Raw genomic sequence first — 23,940 nt, 5'->3', positions numbered from 1 at the left:
TTAAATAACCGCCAATCCTTATGCATATTTATAAATCATCCAGCCTCAAAACCAAATCAATACCCCTCCTGGCAGAAGGAGACACAGCTTGGCAACAAGAGCAAGGCAGCTTTCGGTAGCTGCTGGGTCTGGGGCTGGAGAAGGGGCAGAACTGAACCAGGAAAAAGGCAGAGGCCAGGAGCCAAGCCCTGCACGTGGAACCCCCCTGTATCCCACGACCAGGCTGGAGTCCCAGCTCTGAGGGTGAGGACAAGGGAGGGCAGGGCTAGGAGAGGGAAGGGCCTGCCAGGGCCCAGCACAGGTTGGGGACTCTTCTCACGACGCTCCCTGGATGACAGTCTATTGGGTTCCTAGTGACAAGGCAGATAACAACGTGGAAGAGAGCATATCTGTCCATCCCTGACCCCATGCTAAACTCCAGGCCACCAAGACGACCATGACAGGGAGGCACCAGGGCCAGGGGACCTGGGGGAAGCCTTCCTCAGCCAGGGAAAGGCTGAGTGCTGAGCCGCCACAGCCAGTAGAGTCCTCTGAAGGAACAGCCCAGGGGGAACCCCCCAAGCCCTATATCTCAGCCACCTGGCTCAGACCCTTTACAATCCTCGGGCCCTGGGCTATGAACTGTGAGCAACAAGTTCCCAAAAAGGGACAGGCAAAAAGAAGAGGGACAGGCAGCTGGGCTTGGGCAGCTGCCTCAGGAATCCCACGTGACCCTCTGCTAGTCCAAAGGCAGGGCAGGGAGGTGCCTCCTTTATAGATCGCTGAGGTTTGAACTGAGTTAATCTGGGCTGAACCTCAGGCCTCCAAGACCACGCAGCCCGAGCATCCAGCATCGCCAGCCCACACCCTGCTGCCTGCTGGGATGGCCTGCAGGGAGGTGGAGCTTGCAGCTCTGGGGGGAGGGCAGAGCCCTCTCACTGCCCAGTGAGGCTGGATGTGCCAGACACGTGGGACCCATGGGGAAAGACAGACAGCAGCCACCACAGATGCTGCAGATCCCCACCCCCACCCCAGCCCCGATAGCAAGGCCTGGCCCTTGCTCACTTTAGCAGCACAACATGGGCCTCCTCAAGGCAAGTGCCCAGGGCATGGCCCTTGGAACTGGCATTCTGCTGTCTAACCATGCACTGCTGGTGCTGGGTTTGAGACTCAATTACATTCCTTTCTCTCTGAGCCTCAATTTCCTCATCTGTATAATGGAAGTCTGGCTGCTCGGGAAGAGCAATGGGTCCACAGACGAGAGGATGGTCTTTGCAACACCTGCATAGGGTGTCAGGTCCCCACAGGGCTCTTGAAGCTAGGACTAAAAATGCTGATCCTGAGGCCTGTCTCCCAGCTCTGTCTCCCAGGGCCCTTGGCTCGTCCTCAACTCCACTTCTGTCTGAGAACCTGGGCCTCCCCCCAACACACACAGCAGAGCCCAGGGGTGTCCATCAAACCAGGTACAGTGAAGTACTGGATCCTCTCTCATCTACGTTACATTTTTTTTTTTTGTCTTTTAAACCTGGTGGACCTACAGGTCGTTGTGTTTTTCTTCTCCTAACATGGAAAAAAGCTGGATCTGATCCATTTCTCCCTTAAATGGGCTCAAAACCCAAAAGGATCCCAGAGCAGGCAAAGCCAAATCCAATGCCCAAGATCACAGGAGGGGCCAAGGCAGTGCCCAGTTGGGGACACACCTTGATCATGCCACATAAGGCTGGAGCTGTATCTGGACAGTCACATCAGTGCCTGCAGGAAGGACGGCACTATCCTAGGAGAGGAGCCTGGGCCTCCAGAGGCTGGGGACGAGCTCAGGGCCAGTCTGCGGCAGCAGGACCAGAGGTGCTGCTGGGACCAGTGTTCACAGCTTGGCCCTGTGTCCCTTCCTCTCCCCACAGCTGTCAAGGTGAGGAAAGCAAAGCCTTCCCACCCACATCTGAATTTGGCTTCCTTCCCCAGCACATCACAGCTTCGGACACCCAAGTGGCAGGGCGAAGGAGACAGGTTGAAGGGAGGGCATGATACTCAGTGACCAGCCCTGGGCAAGCTTCCACCTTGGGATGGAGGAGGCTGCCAGATGGCCTTTGCACAGCCATGATAAGATCCATGCTGGACAGACATCTGGGCTCACGCCTGGGACTGGTGGCTGATGTGGGGACCCAGGAGAGCCCATTTAGGTCTCAGTTTCACCAGCTACAAACTGCATTTCTTTGGGCCAATTCTTGGCACCCCAATCTTGTTCTTGGGATGTCCAGAGGTGAGGACAACCCAACTCACTGGCCAGTGATGAAAGCAGCCATCCTATCTTACGCCTACCCTGGAGGACACGGCCACACAGTGGGGACAAGGGCTGGATGGAGCAACGAGAGCACAAACTCCCTCCCACTGGGCATCTCGAGTGTCTGCCATCCTCCCACACATCCAGTGCCACCTGGTGACCATGTGCTCTTCGTCAGCACTTCCCTGACCTCAGCTCTGACAGCAGAGCAGGACCATCAGCACAGCCAACTTCAGCAAGCTACCATCCCCTGCACACTCCCTGGGGTCCCAGGACGTGAGCTGCTATTAGAGGCAACATGTGAGCAATTTGGAGGGAAGAGTCGCAAAGAAAATCTACTAGATGGGAAGGGCTGAAGGCAGTTTGGATGGTGCAGGTCCTGGCCCGGACTCAACACCTCCCCGCTCTCCCCAGATCCATTGGCCTCTCAGGACCCACACTGCCTGCAGGCCCTGCAGGTGGGTTGCTCTGGTGGGGACACTGGCAAACTCAAGATGGCGGCAACCACTGTAGGTGAGTGAAGGGCCGGGAGTGGCCAGGGCCCCTTGACTCTGGTGATAGGTTGGGATGGCTGCTCACTTCCCAGCCTGGCTCCAGGCCCTGTTCTTGGAGGAGGAGGAATGTCCTGTTTGCACTGGTCAGGCTACAGTTTGGGGCTGCTCTTCCTGGAATCCCTGGGGAGCCAGTGATCCAGGCCCCAGAAGCAGTTCTGGAAATCAGGTGGCCCCTGCTCTCATGGGCTCTCCATGAGAAGGCAAATGACTGCAGCCCAAACCACCCCACCTGATTCTTGGTTAAGAGCTGGCAGTAGCCTCAGACACAGGCTGGCAAACGGAGAAGCAGCTGGTGAATGATGGCCTAGGTGTAGTGGCAGGGTCTGATGGCCAAGGGCCACGGAGGGCTGAATGGCACCTGACAGGAGTGAGCCCAGACAGCAGCCACCCCAGCACTTTGTCATGGACACCAAGAGGTTGGGTCCCCGGCCCATGGCCTGAGTCGCTCCAGGAGATGCCCAACAAAGTTCCCATCTTAACCATTTCTGAGTGGACAGTTCAGTGGCATTAAGCACATTCACCTTGTGTGGCCATCAACACTAGTCACCTCCAGAACCTTCTCACTTTCCTACACTGAAACTCTGCACCCATTAAACACCCAACTCCCTGCTGTGACACCCTGTCTCCAGGGATCTTACAGAGGTGTAATCACATAGTATTGACCTTAGTGACTGGCTAATTTCTACAGCACAGTAGTTTGTATCAGAATTCCATTCTTTTTTAAAGCTGAATAATACTCCACAGTTGCAGATGGACCACATTTTATTTATCATTTAATTGTCAGTGGACACTTGGAGTCTCCATGTTTTGACCATTGTGAACATGGCACCCATGTTTGTGAGTCCCTGCTTTTGAGGCCTAGGAGTAGACTTTCTGGGTCCCACAGCTAATGTGCTTTCTAAGATCAACACAACACCTGTGAGAGTATCATAAAACCATATGAGATGCATCTCTTGATCTTTTCTGTCTGTGGCACCAGAGTTAGTTTATCTCTACCAAGTCCAAGTTCTCCAGCCATTGAAATCCCTTTGCTTGGGCAAGGTTGACCCAAGAATGGAATGGTGTACAAGGTTGAGAGAGGACTTGCCTGCGAGGCCCAAGACCCTGAGAACCCACACAGCTCCTATTGGCCTATTTCTGATATGGGTGGCAAGAGGGGTGCTTAGTGTGGTGCCCGCTGTGTGGTGCCCACTGTGCAGGGCCCCTGTGAGTGCTGCTCCCCTGCCATCCTGCTCCCTGCTAGGTCCTATCAGTTCCTGGAGATCACCTGAGGGGAGGGATTGGCTTTGCTGTCCCATGGAGAACAGCATGTCTCATGGTTGGGCGTTTCCCTGGGTCTGCCCTGATGTGTCCAATCTTTATCACAGCCTGGCTGTGAGGTGACACAGGACTCACCTAAAACCTTGGCAAGGACCACATGGAGATAAAGGAAGGTGCTGCAGCCCACAGGTACATCACCACTCTGAGAATGACAGTGTGGATGCGGACGCCACAGGGAGAGGCAGCCTGTGGCCACGGATCCTGCTACTCCCTGGGCCACTTGCTTTCTGGTTGTGTAGGCAGTGGTGGTGAAGATGCATGGGTGTCCTGATGAATACGAGCAAAAAGACACCATGCCGCTGCATGATGGGACTGTGAGCAATGTGTGTGCCTGCCAAATAGCCTCCTCCCCCGACTGTCTGCTGGTCCATGTCTGTGGGGGATGAGGCCCCAAGGCCAGGGGGCCACAGAAGCAGGAGGCCAGTGTGCTGGGTGCTCCAGCTGGTGCTCAGGGCTGGTGGGCCCAAGGGACTGAGCTTCTCAGGAGGAGAGAGGAGAAGGGGCTTAGCATGCAGGACACATCATTCTTCTCATAAAAAATCAAAAGAAATCAGCACTGTGGAAATTTCACCACACAAATGCACATCAGCGAACTGGCTTTTTATAGTCTTCGGTGTTAATAAACATGAGCAGCCTGTGTTCACCTCGGTGGGTCTGGGCTTTTTTTCTGCTTTATAAGTGTCTCATTTTACATAAACATCCAGCAGGGCAGGCCTGGGCAGCAGGGCCAGGAAGAGACACTGAGACCTGCTCTGCCACAGCACCAGACAGGATGGAGCTGAGATGCACTTACTCCTGTCCTCCCTGGAAATGTGAAGGTACTGACAGAGTCACCACAATGGGCCACAGAGTCCAGTGTTCATGGGTCAGCAGCAGCACTCAGCAAGGACATGTGACTAAAGTGAAGAGTGAAGACTAGGGCCAGGGAAATAAGCAGCCAGATACAAAACCCACAAGTGAATTCACTAGAAAGGTGCAAATGTGTCTGTAACACGTTCCAACGAGACAGAGTCCTGACAAATGGAGACCCTGATGTCCTTGTGAAAGAGAAAATGCTGAATCTCCTCAAGTCCATCTTCTTACTTCACATGATCCTGGTGAAGATTTCAAGTTAGTGGACTGTTGCTCATGCTGCCCAGCACACAGAGCTCCCAGGTTGATGCCTGGGCAGAGGTAGAGGAGGGCAGCCACAGGAGGGTACCTGGTTCTCTTTTCTGCAGCTCCCACATGAGTGGGGAGTAGCAGCGCAGGCATTCCAGGCATTCATGGCAGAAATAGGGGGCAACACAGATGGACAGCCTAGGACACTACTGAGGGACATGACTTGGGGCAGTGGGTCTAGACTGTGGCTGTGCTGCTTCCTTGCTGTGTGGTGGGTCACAAGAGTTTATGGCCTTTGGCACAGCAGGAGCAATGGCATCCCCTCCTCGTGGTGTCCCTGGGAGATTTAAGTGGAGACACAGCCCTGGCGTTGTCCTGTCCTAAGGAAGAGCTCAGGCTCTTCCATGGAGTAAGCCCTGGAGCTACAGAGCTCTCAGGGACTCTCCCCACATCCCTGTGGGGAGTGATACCCACAGAACATTCCACAAGTATTTCAGTGGGCTGCCAAGAAATCAACTGTCCTGGCCAAGAGCTGGGGATCAAGAGCAGAACCAAAGGTATAAGGGCTCCTGAGAAGAGCCCATTCTGCCTTAGGGTCTGGACAGGTGGGGCTGAAGCTGCTTTTGAAGTGTGCAGAGAGGTTTGGCAGGCAGGCCAGGGGAGTGGCACAGATTCAGGGCAAATGGGTTGCCCCTGGGGCAGCAGCCAGGGGTAAGAGGGACCAGCAGGCTCCAGGAGGGCCCAGGGTGGGCAGCTCTTGGGCACTGCAGGGAAGGCACTCAGGCTGTCAGGGCATCAATAGGGGGCAGGCTTGGGGATAAGGAGGAGGTGAGACCGGGAGCCTGGTGCTACTTCCTGTGACGCAGACAGGAGCAGGGAGGTCTCTAGGCACTGGAAGCTTTCTGCTCAGAGGGAAACCAGCAATTTTCTACCCACTCCATTTCCAAAAAAGATACACTTATTTTAAATGTCACTGGGCAGCTCGTCTGGGCTCCTTCCTAAGCAGCACTTCAGGCAGGCTGCAGAGCAGCCTCACCCAGCCAGAGGGAGGAGTAGGCCAGGCCAGGCCTGGCGGTACCCGCGGAGGGCAGCCTCACTCTGGAGAGCAGGGGAAGTCTCAGGGGAGGGGTCCATCAGCCTCGACCACCAACTTTCCTGGTAAAGCACCCTGATTAGATGATACCGAGGGATGGTGGGGGCATAGGCTTCAGAACCTAAGAGATGAATTCTGCTTAATTACATGCATGCTGAAGTATTTAGAGAAAAGTGTACAGATGTCTGCAATTTACTTTAAAATGCATCAAAAGAATAAAATGGACTGATGGATGTGGAGGGATGGGTAGAGATGTTGTAGAGCAGCATTCCTGGCAGGATGTAGGTGGTGGGCAAGCAGGCATTCACTGTAACATTCTTCTGACTTCTCTGTGTGCTTAAAAATGCTCATAATAAAATGCTGGGGGATATCCAGGAGGACTGGGTTTAAATGCTGGCCCCATTACTAATGGGTGACACTGACTAAAGGGGGCACCCACAGAGCACCAGGGCTTGATCTGTGCTGCATGTCCTCATGGAAACTTGCTGTTGCTGAGTGGAAACAGCCTGTCCTGCTGGGAAGTCAGTGTCCAGCACAGGCAGGCCAACGCATAGACAAGCTCCTCTGTGCTCCAGGTGATCAGAGCACTCCAGAATAACCATAACAGCTACAGCATTGACTTGGCTTATCAGGGACATGCTGGGCCCTCCAGGAGCTGCATGCTCCCAAGACAGCCTACAAGGGAGGCCCACATCCTGGGGAGAGTGCTGACACAACCCCAGATGTTGGAGGCTAAGTCTTCAAGGGCCAGGGCCCACCTACCATGAAGAGGGACACTGGATGGGGTCTATTAGGATTAAAGGTAGGAAAAAAGGACTCCGAGGTCCCTGCTGCTAGGTTCTTGGTCCCAGGCCAGTGCCTAGGGTAGGGAACAGGAGACCACTGACTCAGAGACTCCAGGAGAGGAGAACTAGCACCTCTGGGTGTGCAGAATGCCCTAGGCTGCAGGCCTCAGGGACAGGACTAGGTCTCCTGCATGCCCTGCTGCTGTGGCTGCACCAACAGCCCTAGAAATGGTCTGGGGACCATAGATCTGGAGGTCCACCAGGTGTGCCAAATTCTTATCCTCATTTGAGAACACTGTCACAGTTCCACCATCTACTGTAGGAAATGGTAGGTCTGAGTTCATCCTTCACATGCCAGCTACCTAGGCCTAGGCCTCCATCTCCAAATTGGGCCTCTTCACAACCTTGGCAGCAACAGCCTAAACTTGCGTCCACCTGACTGCTGGTGGGAGGCCCTCCTGTGCAGATAGGCCCTGGTACCCTGCCCATCTGTAGCTACATTAGCAATGTAGCACATCACCCCTGGCCAGTGTGCACATAACCAATGACCCTCAGAGAGGACGGCATCATCACAGCCAGTTCCCACACAGGCCAATGCAATGACCAATCTTCCCTGAGCACAAGAGTGCACCCACAAACCCAGCTCTAAGAGGTAACTGGAGATTTGCTTCCTCACCAACCAGCTGCAAACTAATTATGAAAAGTTCCAACTAGTTGGGCTCCCTCTCCAAGCATATGTTCCCAATTAAGCCACGCTGCAGCTGATTCCAATCAATTTTCTATGCGCCCCGACCTGGAGAGGTTCTCCTCCTCCAGAGGGAGCAGAGAGTAGGAGGCGTACTGCGAATAAGCACGTCAGCAATGCTCTTGGGTGGGATGGATGCTAACCTTCGCCCTCAAGGATGGAAAGGACAGAAGGAGATGCATATGAGCATGTTTGGAACACCAAATCCGAGCCAAGAGTTGTGGTAGACCCCTGGCATGTGATGTCCCCAACATGTGGATATCATCACCCCTATCTCATAAAAGAGGTATTGGGATTCAGAGAGTCTGGCATGTCGAGCATAGACCACCTCCTGAGCCAGTGACCTTTCTCTTTCTCCATGTATTAATCACCTTCTGATCCACTCACTCCGCCTGGGCCACTCCTGAGCCAGCCGTGTTCCTGCTCCCCTTTTGTAAAACCAGTCCCCGTGTCAGGCTTCTGTCACTGCTCCTTCTTACCAAGTGGACGGAAAATGCTTTGGCATGGGGGATTGACAGGAACTTCTCTTACTATGGTGACAATAGCAGGACCAGCTCAGCCCTGGATAGATGCCTTTCACCACCCTGGCACAGGTGCAGCTGGGGCCACCACCTGCAGCCAGCATGGGGTCTTCATGCTGCCGCTGGTGACCTGGCACAACAGAATAGGGCCACCTGGGCCACAGCCAGATGTAGGCTTCCCTTCCCAAGAAGTTCTCATGAACTTCTGAGAGGGGAGTGAGAGAGGCAGAGGGGCAGGCTAGGAGCACAAAGAGGGAGGAAGACAGGGCCCAGCTCACCCCCAGCCGTACTCCTCTGCCCAGGCACCCTTGACAGAAGAGCTCAACTTCTGAGCAGACATCTCCTCACCAGGAACACAGGGCCACACTACTTCACCCCAGGGAAGGTACAGTAGGTATGGTGCAAGGCAGATGCATGTGGTCACCAAAGGGATGACCACTGTGGTCTGGGGATTTGGACCATCACCCAATCCTCCTGAATGGCACCCATGTGTAGGGTAGGTGTGGCCCTGGGTGCCACTGGAGTCCAGCTTAGCTCTAGTGCTGTTGGAGGTGGGGGTGGCTTAATACTGGGACATGGAGTTGGGGGTCTGTTGCTGTGGCCTGAGGTCAAGAGGACAGCAGGGCTGCAGTATGGCAAGCAGCCTGGCTCCAAGCAGCCAGAAGAAGCCCAGGCAGCCAAGAGTCTGTGCCAGAGAAGCTCAAGACACCATGGGGCCCATGTGGCTTCCTCCCCAAGCTTGCCTCTAAAAAATCTGCTTCCAGTAGCATAATCACAGCTGACAGTGGCTGCAGGGCTGTCTAGAAGCTTCTTCCATGGCAATAGCCAATCCTACAGCCCCCCTCCATGCCTCTGAGCTTATTTCCTCCCTGTTCACCTGGACAGTCATCCCTGTAGTCCCAGGCTGGGCTCTTGGTCATCATGCCATGGTATGAACTCTGTTCTTCAGGACACCAGGCCCAGTCTTCTACTAACCCTTTTGGCCATGCTTTGGGTATTACTCACACGCACACCCAGCCCCTGTCTGCATGATGGTTCCCCACTCCACTGTACTGTGGAAGTAAGGAGGCCTGGGCTCAGAAAGCAGGTGTGGACATGAGCTAACAGGGCCATGGTCTACCAGGCTGGTGCCCAGCCATCAGCTCTGAGCAGCATCTCACAGCAAGAGGCTCACCCCAATAAGGGCCCACATGGAGCTCTATAATCACAGAAGGCCTGGCTAACTACAGTTTCATGCCAACCCACATAGGTGCATAGGGTAGCCGGCACTGACCACCAGATGTGCTGCCCTGTAACTCCTATCAGGGACACTCAAGGTGACCCCATCCAGAGCATTCCCACTTAGAGGTGGTGGTGCTAGGCACAGCGTTCCCCTGTACCTTGTCTCATTTACTCCTCAACAACCTCTCCAAGCCCACTGGAGGACCCCTTGTGGAAAAGCCTGGAAGCCCAGTTGCAGAAAAAGGGGAATGAACAGTTTTGGTGGGGACACACAGTGGCCTAACATGCAGGAGGGCTGGGGAGTCATCGAGCAGTGAAAGCTCAAGTTCTGTTCAACTAGCTCCACAGAAAGACATCTGAAAATCCAACCTGACACAGCAACATGGCCAGGCAGTCAGGGATCGACCCGCTAGTAGCCCCAGTTGAGGACTGTGGCCCAATTAGAACAGAAGATGACAGGTCCTAGGGCCAGGCACACAGTCCAGCTGCAGCTTGGAGTGCCTCACTTCATCAAAGTTGTCACCTCTCCCATCACCAGGAATTGGTATCAGAAAGGAGATTTGATTGCCTCTAATAGGTGCCAAGATAAAATCAACGGCCTGTCTAAAAACTGGGCAATCTCAAACCTGCGGGTTTCCTCCATGGAACAATTTAAGTCTGGAGGATAAAAACTAAAAAGTCAGTCAACTGAAACAGAATAGACAGCAGCCCAATGTCACAACCACAAGTGATGGGTGTGGGTGTAGGTACCAACCTAAAAACACACAGAGAAGCCTCCCTTGACTCTGAACCCATGGGCCCTCCCCACACCAGATACTGAGGCTCCAGGTGCTGTGGTGAGTGCAGAGGAACAGGAAAAGAAGGCACAAGGAAGACCCCAGATGAGGAGACTGTCACTCTGTAGGACCCTGGGACTTCCAGCCAGGTAAAGAAGGGTGTGCAGGTGGAAGTTTCCAGTTTGGTACAGCATGTGTCCCGTGGCTGCCCTGTGCCTACCTGCAGGGTGCACCTCTCCAGCTGAAGCTCCAGCATCTTCTTCTCTTGCTCCAGGCGACTCCGCTCCCCCTCCAGCTCCTCCACCTTCAACCTGCAAAGACGGCAAGACTTGTGAGACAAGGAAGCCACTACAGCCCATGGAGCAACAGCAAGCTGCAAGTTAGGAGCCTCAGCTATAATTTTTCAGTTCCAAATTCACACATGAGACCCCAGGCTGCCAGGGAGGATGCAAGAAGCATGCACAATCACCCAGGCATGGGCAGGGCCCTGGACAGCACCTGCCCAAGTTGGGGCTGCTGACCATCATGTGGCTAGAAGGACGCAAAAACCTGTGGGAGTCCAGTGTGTCCTATGTCCCTAGTTCTACTCCTGAAGGCAGGAGCGCATAGTGGAGAGGACACTGAGACATGGGAGCATGGCCTCTAGAAAGTGGGTGAATAGTCAAAGACAAATTCCTAATGTGGGGGTGTGGAGGGAGCCGAGGACTGGGAAGAATCAAGATGACAAACAAAGCAGGTTCTGTAGTGACCTCGGTCCAGAGGGCAAAATGAGGACCAGGTGGGAGACAGGAACAAGGCAGGTTGGGCTCCACCTAGAACTGTCTGGTTTGTCTTCACTGTTATTTTTTTTAAATAGAAAACACCCACCTGGCTTAAAAACCAGGAAGTCTTTTGAAGCTCATAGTGACAAAACTATGTACAGGACAGGCAACAGCACCAGCAGTGCTGTCCCCCACAGACCCTTAGAATTTAGGAAGGCCTTGGTGCATAGTGTGGCAGTTATTCTAGTCTGAGACCTGCTCCAGGACACCTGGCAAATCACAAAGATGAATCAAAACTCTAAGAAACCTACCTGCACCTCTAAAAATAGATCAAGAAGTTATAGGAATACAACAAAATTAACCAGAACCAACAAGCTGAAACTCACAACACCCACCATCCAAGCAGAGATCATCAGGCATAGAAGCAGCAAGAAACACAGGCTGCAAGCAGGATAATAATCAATCAGCTAAAGCTACACAAATGACATACATCATGACTGGCCAACAAGGACACCAAAGCAGCAATTTAAACTGGTGGAAAACAGCACAGTTAAGGATAGACATGAAAGACATAGAAAAACCCAATCACATTTCTAGAGGTGGAAGCTACAATGTCTAAGGTGAAATCACACTGGATGGCACTCGTGGTAAACCAGCTGGCAAAAGGAAGGTCTATGAACAGCAAAAGATGATCTGCAGCACAACACAGAGGGAGGAGAGCCTTTCCGAACAGAAGCAGAGCTGCGGACAACTTCACAAGGCATGAAGGACCTGCAACTCATCCCAGAGGACAGGGGAGAGGCGGTGCAGAAAACTACATGCAGGTCCAAGCCTGGCAACCGCAAGCCCAGATCCAGGAAAGGAGCCCAGCACGAGAGACACAAGGATGGCAGACCCAAGGCATGGAACAGTCAAAGGGCTCAAACCAGTGATCAGGAAGCAACACCTGAACAGCCACTGGGGGTGGGAGGCAAAGGAGGTTCACCCAACACTATGCACCTGGAAGACAGCAGTGATCCTTTAAGAGCTAAGAGACTAATAATTTTTTAAAAAATCAGCCTGGAATTCTATGCTCAGTGGAAATATCTTTAAAAGACAAAAGCAAAATAAGATTTTCAAACATATAAAGACAGAGGAATTCTTTGCTAGCAAAACTGCTCTCCAAGAAATGTTAAGGGCAGCCCTTGGGCAGGCAGGAGGAGGTAGTGGACGAAAACAAGGATCCAAGCACAGGAGTGAGGAGCAGTGGATACAGGGCAAATATTGGGGGTTTTCATAGCTTTAAAAAAAATATTAAGTCATTAACAAAAACATACTGAGTTTAAGACAATAGAAGTAAAATGTACAACAGTAGCATACAGTTCAAGGAGAAGATGACAGCAGTGTGGTGGTTATGCAATATGTGAAGGTATACAGCATCACTTGACAGTGGACAGCACCATGTCAGAGATGTACACTAAAACTCTGAAATAACTCTGAAGTAACAGTGAAAAAAATTTTTTTGAATCACTGAATTTTTTTTTTAAGGGAAGAAAAACAGGAACAAAGAAGAGATGGGACAAAGAGTGAGAAAGAAAAAGAAAAGATGGCAAGATGGAACCTACTCATTTCAGTAATTGTACTATGGGAGAAATCAACACGTCCTTAGTCAGGGTCACTACACAACTAGCCAAATCAGGGAACAGACACTTGAGAACATTATCAACAGTCTGACTTTCATAAAATTTACACCTACTCATCTGTAACAGCAGAATACACATTCTTATCAAATGTTCTTTAAAAATTTTCCAAGTTAGATTACATACTAAACCATAAAAAAAGGCTCAATATGTTTAGGAGGAATTGAGTAGCTCTAGTATGTTCTGACTATATTCAAATTCCCCAGAAACCAGTACCAGAGAGCTATCTGAAAAATATGACTTATACAGCATCCAAATCCATGAAAACTAAGAGAGAACATGACCAGGCCACGGAAGATGTGCACTGACACCTGCAAGTGCTACCAAGAGTCTACGATCACCTATGAATTGGAGAGAAAGACCCTGCTTACAATTGGGAAAACCATCGTGGTTAGTAGTATACTTCTTCTGACATTCATCTACAGAATCACACCAATGCCAATCAAAATCTCACAGGTTTCTTTGTACAAATCAACAAGCTGATTCTAAAATTCCTATGGAAATGTAATGAACTTAGATTAATCAAACAAAAAGAAAATGAAAGCAGAGGACTATCTAATTTCAATGAGTTACATTAAAGTTAAGTCATCAAAATAGTGTGGCACTGACCTGAGACAAATACATGCACACACACACACACACACACACTCACACACAATCTATTTTTTTGTGTTTTGTTTTTCAGCACTAGGAATTAAACCCATGGCCTCATGTAATGCTAGGCATATGCTGTACCACAGAGCCACCAAAACCTATTTTTGATAAATAGATGAAGGCAATCCAATGTAGAAAAGATGGTCTTTTCATTTGAAACAAATGTGTTTTCCTAAAGGGAAAAATAAAAACTGAAATCCATATCATGTACAATATTAAAATTTTTTTTATGTAAATAAACCTATATGCAAAACCAACAATTTGAAAATTGCTAAACTACAGAAGAAAAATTCTGTAGATTTTTATAAATAAAATACAAAATCAAAACAAGACAAAACTGAGTGATGCATGGTGACACACACCTGTAATCCCAGTGACTGGGGAAGCTGAGGCGGGAGGATCTCAAGTTTGAGGCCAGCCTCAGCAACCTAGTGAGACCCTCCGCAACTTAGCAAGACCTTATCTCAAAAAATAAAAAGGGCTGGGGATGCACCTCAGTGGTAAAGCAATCCTGAGTTCAATCCCCAGTACCAAAAACAAAACAAATGCAAAAACAACCGAAAAAATTGGGCCTCATCAAAAACAAAAACTCTTTGAAAAGCAAAATAAGTATCTTACAAAGAACTTCTACCCAAAATATATAAAGAACTCTAACTCAATAAGAAAACAAGTAATCAAGAATGAAATAGAAGATTTGAACACACACTTTACCAAGAAGATGTATAGATAATGTATAGATAAACCATGAAAAGGTGTTCAACATCACTAGTCATTAGGGAAATGGACGTTAAAGCCACAATGAGACACTGCTACACACCTGTCGGAAGGACTGAAAGTAAGACCTACCACACCAGATGCTGGTGAGGAGCAACTGGACCACGCAGTGCCAGTGTGAAGGAGACAGGTTACACCGCTGTGGAAGAGAGGCAGGCAGTTTCCCAGGTCAAACACATAACCATAGCCATTGCACAATTAGATATTTGCACTAGAGAAAAGAAAGTATATTTCTGTACAAGGACTTTATTTGTAATATAAAGCTGTTTTAGAGGAGTAGGCAAAAACTGGGAGAAATCTAATGTCCATAAACAGAGGAATGTATAAACAAATTGTATATCTACGCAACAGAAGACTACTCAGCAGTAAAAACAATCACTGTCTGTGCATGTGGTCCTAATGCAAAGTAAACATGCTGAGTGAAAGAGGCCAGACAGAAAAGAACACGTCATGTGGTTTCATTCCGCTAGAACCTTATACAATGTCAATCAATCTACAGAGACTGAAAACTGATCAGTAGGTGTCAGGGGGTATGAAAGAGAAAGAGGAGGGGAGGGATTACAACCCAGCAAGAGGAAATGTTTGGGGGCTCCCTGTCCCAGGTGTGGTAATGGCCCACATGGTGTGCATGTGTGTGAAAACTCAGCACAGCATCCAACCCAGGATGTGCTTTTAGAAGCAGAGCCATTAGTCAGAGGGTGTGCGCCTCTGTCATCTGATGGACCCCACCAAATGCCCTTCCGAGGAGTCGGAGTATCCTTGCTCACTCTAGTGCCCTAAGCACAGATGACTCTGGCTGCAGCCCAATGCAGCCCTGACTTGCTGGAAACAACATGCAGGGTGAGATGTGCTATGTGCCACAGGTGACAGTTACCTACAGATTCATGTATGTGAAGTACATACATTATTTGGTCATTGCTGTCATTCCCCAGATTAAAAAGGGAAACTGAGACTTGTGAGGTTATGTGGCAGGCCTGATCACTAGGCTGGTGAAGAAGGCCTGGCAGATGGCCTCAGGTTGACACTCTGGCTGCTGTACCGCAGGGTTTCCCATGATGACTCTATGGGCATGTGGCACAAACAGCCTCTGGGGCCATTCCAAGAAGGACCTTCTGCAGGGAGGCGCTTCTCACTTTAGGAGAAGCTGAGAAGGACCCCTCGGGATGACATGCTAAAATTGGACAGTGTGCATTCTGAAGCTGCATAGGCAGAAGGCCTTGAGGGCTAAATGTCATTAAGCCACACTGGAAGCTACAGACATATCTGAATAGAATGGCTGGCCACACTCCATCCCAGCGAGCTGTCAGAGGGCAGACCCACATAAGACAAATTTGTTTGCTCATTTGAAAAGGGTGTGCTTTCTGTTGCAACCCACCTTTTCAGGCAAACTATTACCTTGCAGAGAGAGAGGGAGCAAAAAAGCAAATGTGTGAACAAGTACAGTCACGTGCCGTGGAGCCACAGGTATGCCGCCGCTGGGATGGTCCTGTAAGATCACATTGCCTTGTGATGTCACAGCCTTCCAGTTCATATAAACACAGCCTGATGTTCACTTCTTGATAAGAGAGCTAACGACACAGTTTTCAGAACACATTCAGTCACTAAGCGATACAGGACTGCACGCTTATGCACATTTGTTCAAAAGCTCATTGTGCTGCCCAGCTGGCCTCCTCCTTGTGGGCCCTGGCCACCTGATACATATAATAAGCTGTCTCCTACTGAGTTAAGACTAGAAACAAGACAGATGCCATCAAGAGCTGAGGTTTTTCAATGCAGGCTTAAGTGTGGAGCGCTGAAGGATGAGGGTGAAGTATTGATGAGGAGGTGCAGCTTCTGTGGTTTACTGCAATGGGAAAGAGTTGACCCAGGAGGCACAGTGCATTCCCTGGAGCCCCAGAGTAAGCACAAAAGTTAAACAGAGAAAAGAGTCCAGGGCATCGCAGTGAAATTCAGATGGAACGCCAAAAATGGCTCAAATAACCGAGCAGAAAGCAGGAGGTGTGAACAGACTCAGGCAACACAGAGGAAACAAATAATATACGGCAACGCTGAGCACGAGTGCCAAGATGGGCTTCCGCGACGGCCAGCTGCATGCGGTACACGCAAGACCCAAGCAAAGAGAAACTGACCCGGCACAAGGACAGAACTGTCTATGTTGTGTGGACACCAGCAGTGTGGGCAGGCTGAGAAGGCCTGTATGCACCCACACCTGGTACCCCACTGTGCTTTCCAAGCACCCTCTGCAATAAGAAGACCCAGGCCTGCAAGGAAGGGGTAGCTCCTGCAGCTGGGCATTAGGAGCCTGGGTCTCTCGAGGTACCAACGTAAGGAAGAACAGCTCAGGAGACAAAAGAGGGGGATAAGAGCAGCAAACTACAGAGTAGACCGTGACACAGGAAATCTGTATCCACCCATGCAGGAGACACGGCTGCGGTACAGAAGGATTCCAAACAACATGCTCCCTGCCCCACGGCCCCAAAGCCTTGGCACCCTGCACAGGAGACCACAAGTACCACCTGCACCAGGTACCCTGATTTCCAGGGGGATTGGAGACCAAGGCAGGAGGATGGCAAATTTGAAGCCAGCATCAGCAACTTAGGAAGACCCTATCTCAAAATAAGAAATAATAAAAAGGGCTTGGGAAGTAGCTCAATGGTAGAGCACTTGTCCAGCATGTGCGAAGATTTGGGTTCAACCCCTAGTACTGTCAAAAACGAAAAGGAAGAAGAAAATAAGCACCTACCTTAGGAAGTTAAAGGGGAAAAAAATAAACCTAAAGCAAGCTGAAGGAAAACTATACTATAAAACATATATCAATGAAATTGAAAATGGAAAAACAATAGAGGAAAAAAATTAAAGAATCTGAAAACTAGTACTTTAAATAGACCAATCCAATTGTAAAGTCCCAACAAGGCTGAAAAAGAAAAAAGACACAAAGTCATGATATCAGAAATGAAAAAGGTTTCTATTGCAGACTGCAAAATAAGACATATGAATGGCCAACAGGTTTATAAGAAAATGCTCATTATCAATTGTCAGCAATCATCAAAGAAATGCAAATCAAAACCTCATAGAAGCATCATCTCACACCTGCTGGAATGGCTATTTTCAAAAGGACAAAAGATAACAACTGCTGGTAAAGATGAGGAGGAAAGGGAACCCGTATTCACTGTTGGTGGGAATATAAATGAGTATAGCCATTATGAACAAAGGTATGGAAATTCCTCAAAAAATTAAAAATAGAATTACCATATGATCCAGAAACCCCACTACTGGATCCATGCACAAAAGAAAGGACATGAGTATGCCATAGAGATATCTGCACAACCGTATTTACTACAGGACTATTCACGTTGAGAAATGGAAAGAACTAAATTGGGGCAACCTCTCTGGAAAGCAGTATGGAGATTCCTCAAAAAAAAACAGAAATGGAACCACTATTTGACCCAGCTCTCCCACTCCTTGGTATATATCTAAAGGATGTAAAATCAACATACTACAGTGACACAGCCACGTCAATGTTTATAGCAGCTCAATTCACAATAGCTAAACTATGGAACCAACCCACGTGTCCTTCAACAGATGAACTGGTTCAATCTGGTACCAAAAAAAAAAAAAAAAAAAAAAAAAAATCTGAACCCAGGGCAGCAGGCCCTGGAAGTAGAACTGTGGTTACCAGGGGCTGGGGAATGAATGGGAGGTGCTGATCAAAGGACACACAGGAGTGGGAAGCTCAGGGACCTACTCTACACCATGGTGACCACAGCCAAGAACAACAAATGTATCAAACACACGAAAAGACTGCTGAAAGGACAAATTTTAATTGTTCTTACCACACACATATAAACACACATACACACACAAAAAAAAAAAAAAAAAAAGAGAGAGAGAGAAAGAAAGAAAAAAAATCCTGCAATATTGTTTAGCAATAAAAAGGAGTGAAAGATAACCAGATCAGTCAGAAAGATCAGTAAGAAAGAAAAGGAACTAGCCTGGTCCAGTGGTACATGACTGCAATCCCAGCAACTTGGGAGACTGAGGCAGGAGGATCACAAGTTTAAGGCCAACCTGGGCAATTTAGTGAGACCCTGTCTCTAAATAAAAAATGAAAAGGAAGTCCGAGGATGTAGTTCAGTGGTAGAGCAAGTGCTTCACATACAAGAGGCCCTGGGTTCAATCCCCAGTTCCACTAAATAAATAAACAATCAGGACTGAGCATGTGGCTCAGGTGGTAAAGGACCTCTGGTTCCAATCCTTAATGAAAAAAAGGTGGAGGAAAGGAGCCGAACAACACTATAAATCACTTAGATCATAAAGACATACACCTAACAACAGAATAGCCATTCTTCTTAAGAGCATGTGGAATATTCTACAGAATAGATCACATATAAAACCTTGAAACAAGTCTTAAGTTAAAGTTGTTAATGTAATGGAATTACTGCAATGAAATTAGAAATCAATCACAGAAGGAAAATAAAAAGCTCATAAATATGTGGATATTAAACAACACTCTTAAACAACAATGGGTTGAAGATGAACTCACAAGGGAAATTAGAAAATACCTGGAGACCAAAACCAAGAAGGAAACTTACAGCTATAAATCCTAAATTAAAAAAGGAAGCTCTCAAGTCAATAATCTAACAGTATGGCTTTAAGAAACTAGAAAAAAGAAGAGCAAATTAGCTCAAATCCAGCAGAAAGAAAAAAACAATAATGATCAGAGCAGAGATGAGCAAGACCGAGGACAGAAATGCAATAGAGAAATACATAGACCCAATAGTTGATGATTTGAAAAGGTCAATAAATTGGCAAATCTTTCCCAGATTGACTAATAAAAAAGAGAGAAGATTCAAATTATGAAATTCAGAAATGAGGGAGGGGACATTACTACTGGTTTCACTGAAATCAAAAGGATTATAAGAGAATACATGAACACATATATAAACAAATGTGATAACTGAGACACAAATGAAGTCCAGGAAATACAAACTACCAAAACTGACACAAGAAGAAATAGAAAATATCAACAAATCCATAAAAAATACAGAGATTATATCAGTAATCAAAAGAGGACCAGATTGCCTCACTGTTGAGTTCTACCAAACATCCAAAGAATTAACACTCATACTTCTCAAACTCTTCCAGAAAGCTCATGAGGAGGGAACCCTGCCTGATTTGGTCTGAGAACAGCATTATGCTGACACTGAAGTCAAAGATGCTAAAGAAAACTGAGATCAACAACCTTGATGAATACAGGCGTGAAATCCTTAACCCCAACTCAGCAAACTGGAAGGGGTGCTACCAGGTGTGCACAGCTGTCTCAATATCTGGAAACCAGCCAGTGTAACACCCAACATTAACAGAATAAAAGCCTCCTCTAAGTGGAGGCAGAAAAAGCACTTACTAAACCCATCTCCCCTTCACAAGAAACACACAAAACAAACAGGAACAGAGGGGCTTCCTCAACATGATAAAGGGCATTTTTTTCCAAAACCTCATAGCTGACATCAATCCCAACATCGAAAGACTGCAAGCTTTCCCCTAAGATCAGGAATAAGGCAAAACGGCCCATTTCTATTAATTCTATTCAACACAGCCGGAGCAATTAGGCAAGACACAGAAATAAAAGGCATCCAGCACACAAGAGAATGTAAACTGTTGTATTCACAGATGCCATACAAACACCACACATAATCTGCAAAAAAAAAAAAAAAAAGAAAGAAAGAAAGAAAGAAAGAAGAAAACACTGTTAATCAAAGAATTTGGCAAAGCTGCAAGATCCAAAATCAACATGCGAAAAAAAAAATCACTTGTATTTCCATACACTAGCCATGAACAATCTGAAAAGGAAATTAAGAAAATTCCATTTACAATGGCATCAAAAAGAACAAAATACTCAGGAATTAATTTATCCAATGTGATATTAGATCAAACCCTAAAAACTACAAACACTGCTAAAAGAAATTAAAGAAAACCCAAATAAATTTAAGACACTAGTGTTCAGGGATAGGAAAACTTATTGAGATGTCAGAAGCAGCAAAACAATCCAGAAAAGAGCAGTAAATCTGAAGATGCGTGCCATCTGATCCCAAAACTTCCTGCAAAGTCACAGTGATCAAGAAGGGTGGACTTGTGCACACTGGCAACTAGGACGCTCAAGTACATGATGCTGTGATGCTGCATGGACGTCGCAAGCCTCAAGAGGTGACAGCAGAGGATTTGTCTCCCAGGACAGCAGGGCTGGGGAGCAGAGCAGTGGTGGGCGGAGCAAGAGGCACAAGGAATGAGCAAAAGGGAGAGCAAGGGCTTGGGAGGTGACGAAATTATTTTGTTCTCTGATTATGGGGTGATTAAAATTCACCATTAAAAAACAGTAACTTTACTACATAACGATTGAAAAAAATTAAGATGATCCTAGGACATGTCCTAAAACCTACTGTGTAGTGATCACATAATCTTGTACACACCTCTCAGAGCGTGACCATGGTGTGGGTGGAGTTGGGAGGAGAGTGATCACTGATGTTCTGCAGAAATGGATGCATGTAATGATAGGAAAAGGTAGACTGAATTTGGCTTTTTTCATTCTTTCTTTATTTGGTACATCCCTAGCTCTTTTTAAGATAGGGCCTCAAACTTGCAATCCTCCTGCCTCGGCCTCCTGAGTCACTGGGATTACAGGTGTGCACCATCATGCCCAGCTGCTTTTCTCATTGTTTTAGAGTTCAGAAGATGATATGTGTCTTAAGACCTGCTCTTTCACAGACAACTGCCACCACCCAACTCTCAGTACTGCTGGTTAAACCACACTTGAAAATGGATGTACTCCACTGTATGGATCCCAGGCCTCCATGAAGTGAGCATCTTTAGAAACTGTCCTGGGATGGTGTAAGAAGGCGAGAATACACATGTGGGATGTGGCCCACAGTGTGCACCAAATAAGCGGCAGCAGGCAACTTATTACAATTGTGCTACTGACAGCTACTACTAAAGTGAGTAGTTGTCACCATTTTCAGAAACAGAATGATCAGAATCCTGGATGCAACCAGACTCCCGTAGTCAAATAAAGATAGGCTCTAGGGACAGAGTTCTCCTGCACCTAAGTCCAACATGCCAGCAGTTTGCCCATGAAGATGCCATGGTTCCTGAACAGCTGAGAGCACGAAGTCACTGAAGCTAGAAGGGGTCAATGGACCACGCAGTGGAGCAAACTATATGGCAACACAAAAGGTCTGAGAAAGCAGGGAAGGTGCTAATTTGTAACATAAGGAGGAGAAACAGCCTTCAATCATCTGCTTCACTTTTCAAATATATACAGAAATGGAAAAACAAAGCCTTGAGCTTTATGACAGTGACTTGAACGGGTTCATTAACACGCAGTCCCTCAAAATGCTGCAAAATCAAAAGTAAAGGCTTTCTCATTTTCCTCAGGCCTACTGCTGAAGACAAGAAAATAACAGAGACAACATCACAAAGCCTTAGAAGTCAGACAGCAGACAGTGAGTGGCAGTGACCCCAAAAAGCTGAGTCCCTGACCAGGAGAGGATGAGCTCAGAGGCTTTATGCCACCAAGCCTTAGGAGGTGTCCCCTGGGGGTGGGGGGGTGATGTCTAAAAGCAGGAAGAAGGGGGTTGGAGCTGGAGAAGGGGTGAAGGCCTTCATTTAAGGCAGCATTTTAGGAATATTTATGATTCATAGGCACTTGCAGATTAATACAAGGAGGTTGCTGCCCTCTTCACTCAGTTCCCTGGATGGTGTCCACCTCAGTGGGGGCATCAGAGCTAGCAGAGCTGCCACTGCCCTCCTGACTTTTGCAGGTCACGGGCTCTCAGGCTCCTGCCCCCCAGCAAGATGCCAACAGGCTCACCCGGCTGTCTCTGGTAGACATGGGCACTCCTCCCCACCCTGGCCATCTCTTCTTTGGTCTCCTGGACGAGGCTGAGTGACCTGCCACCAAAAGCTCTCTAGCTGTTCAGTGGAATTCCCCAGGGAAACCACTGGGGCCTGCAGAGACCTTTCTTGGGAGCATTTTAATAATAGCTTCAGGTTTTTAATGTCCTAGAACTATTTAGATAATCTATTCATCTTTTGGTATATATTTGGTACATATCTTTTGGTATATATTTCATATTTTGGTATATATATTTGGCATATTTCATATTTGGTAGTTGGAGGTTTTTGAAGAATTGGTCTCTTGCTTCCAAGTGAATGAGTCTCTGAGCATGAAGCCGTCTGCCGTGCCCTGTGACACTACAGGATCCACAGCGGCAGCCCCTGCTTCAGCCCTGATACTGATGATGTGTGTCTTGTGGCTTCTTAATACTTGTCAGTTTTGCTAGCAGTTTATCAATTTTATGGATTTTTTAAAAAATGGCATTTTGTTCAGTGATTTTTTCTCCGTTCTATTTTTTATCAATTTCATTTCTTTCTGCTCTTCATTATTTCTTTCTGCCTATTCTAAGCTGCTTCTGCTCTTCCCTCAGGTTCTTACAATTAGCACATAAATAAGAGTCCTCTTTTCTTCTCTAATGTGAATGTCTCTGAAAGTTTCCTTCTCAGTGCTGGTTTCACTGTATCTGACAAAGTTTTGTATTTTCATTATCACTCAGTTGTGTATATTTCTCTTGAGAATTCCTCTTTGACATGTGGAGGATTCAGAAGCACATTTGGAGATTTTGTGTCATTTCTGATCGTTTGGAGATTTTTCTGTTGTTTTTCTGTTATTGACCTCTACTTTGAGCTCAATGTAGCCAGAGAACATACTGTACATGAATATGATTCCTTTAATTTTGCTAAGGTTTGTTCTGTGACCCAAGATAAAATCCACTGTGGTAAATGTGCCAAGTGGACTTTAAGAGAGAATGGATAGTGCTCTGCAAACACTGACCATACCTGTTAGCTGACAGTGACATTCAGTTCCAGATCTTTGCTGCTTTTCTGTTGGCCCCCCACCAACTGTGGACAGCAGTGCATGGGTGTCCTCTGTAAATGCTTGAGTGTCTGTTTCTCTCCTCAGTTCTATCTGCTTCTGCTTCCTGTGTTTTGAAGTTCTGTTGAATGGCGTGTATACATGCGACAGGGCAGGTGCAGGGCTGCCATGGGCCCTGCTGATACCAACCTGACAAAGTGGGATACCTGCAGAAAAAAGGCCTCCCATCCTAATGGCAGAGATGCCTGCTAGCATCAGACACGGTTCATGAGGGCAGTAAGGAGCCCCTTCGCCTTTGTCTCTCCAATGCCAGATGGGGATAGAAGCTCAGCTACCTGGTCAGCCTGACTCAACCAAGGTAGGACAATCCTAGTCAGGGACACAGCCTGCCCACCTACTCAGCCCTGCTACACTGCCAGGCAGGGGCACTTGTGAAGGCTGGGGTAGGAAGCAGACTCACTGGGCAGGGGCTCTGTGGGGCAGTGGGGTGGGGAACAATTCTTTCCCTGGCATCAGCCAAAGTCAGAAAGGCATATTCAAGGTTGCCTGCTATCAGGTGGCACCCCTGTGGCTGGGGGTGGTGAACGTCTTTGGAGACTTTGGTCTATGTCTATGGCTGGTTGTGCATTCAACCTTTTGAGGGTTCCATGTCCAGGACACGCAGCTGGTATTCTGGGAACTCAGGGGACTACCACGTCACTGTCCTCAGTCCTGAGGTCCCCACTGGACTGCCTTCCTCCATCTTGCAGGGCATCCTCCACCAGCTGGCT

General features: G+C 48.0%; 1 protein-coding gene across 2 annotated transcripts in view; it reads right to left on the bottom strand.

Moving 5' to 3' along the window:
* MAD1L1 (mitotic arrest deficient 1 like 1) overlaps nucleotides 1-23,940 on the bottom strand; it is a 356,498-nt gene that overhangs the window by 107,919 nt on the left and 224,639 nt on the right. For both annotated transcript variants that reach the window (XM_081297224.1, XM_081297225.1), the window contains exon 15: nucleotides 10,597-10,687. In XM_081297224.1, coding sequence (XP_081153350.1) covers nucleotides 10,597-10,687 — 91 coding nt within the window. The remainder of the gene's footprint in view (nucleotides 1-10,596; nucleotides 10,688-23,940) is intronic.

Source organism: Spermophilus citellus (genome assembly GCF_964194105.1).
Source record: "Spermophilus citellus genome assembly, chromosome: 6".
In the NCBI taxonomy this organism is placed as follows: Eukaryota; Metazoa; Chordata; class Mammalia; order Rodentia; family Sciuridae; genus Spermophilus; species Spermophilus citellus.
The sequence above is the reverse complement of the archived record's forward strand: the minus strand, read 5'-3'. Positions and strand labels throughout refer to the sequence as shown.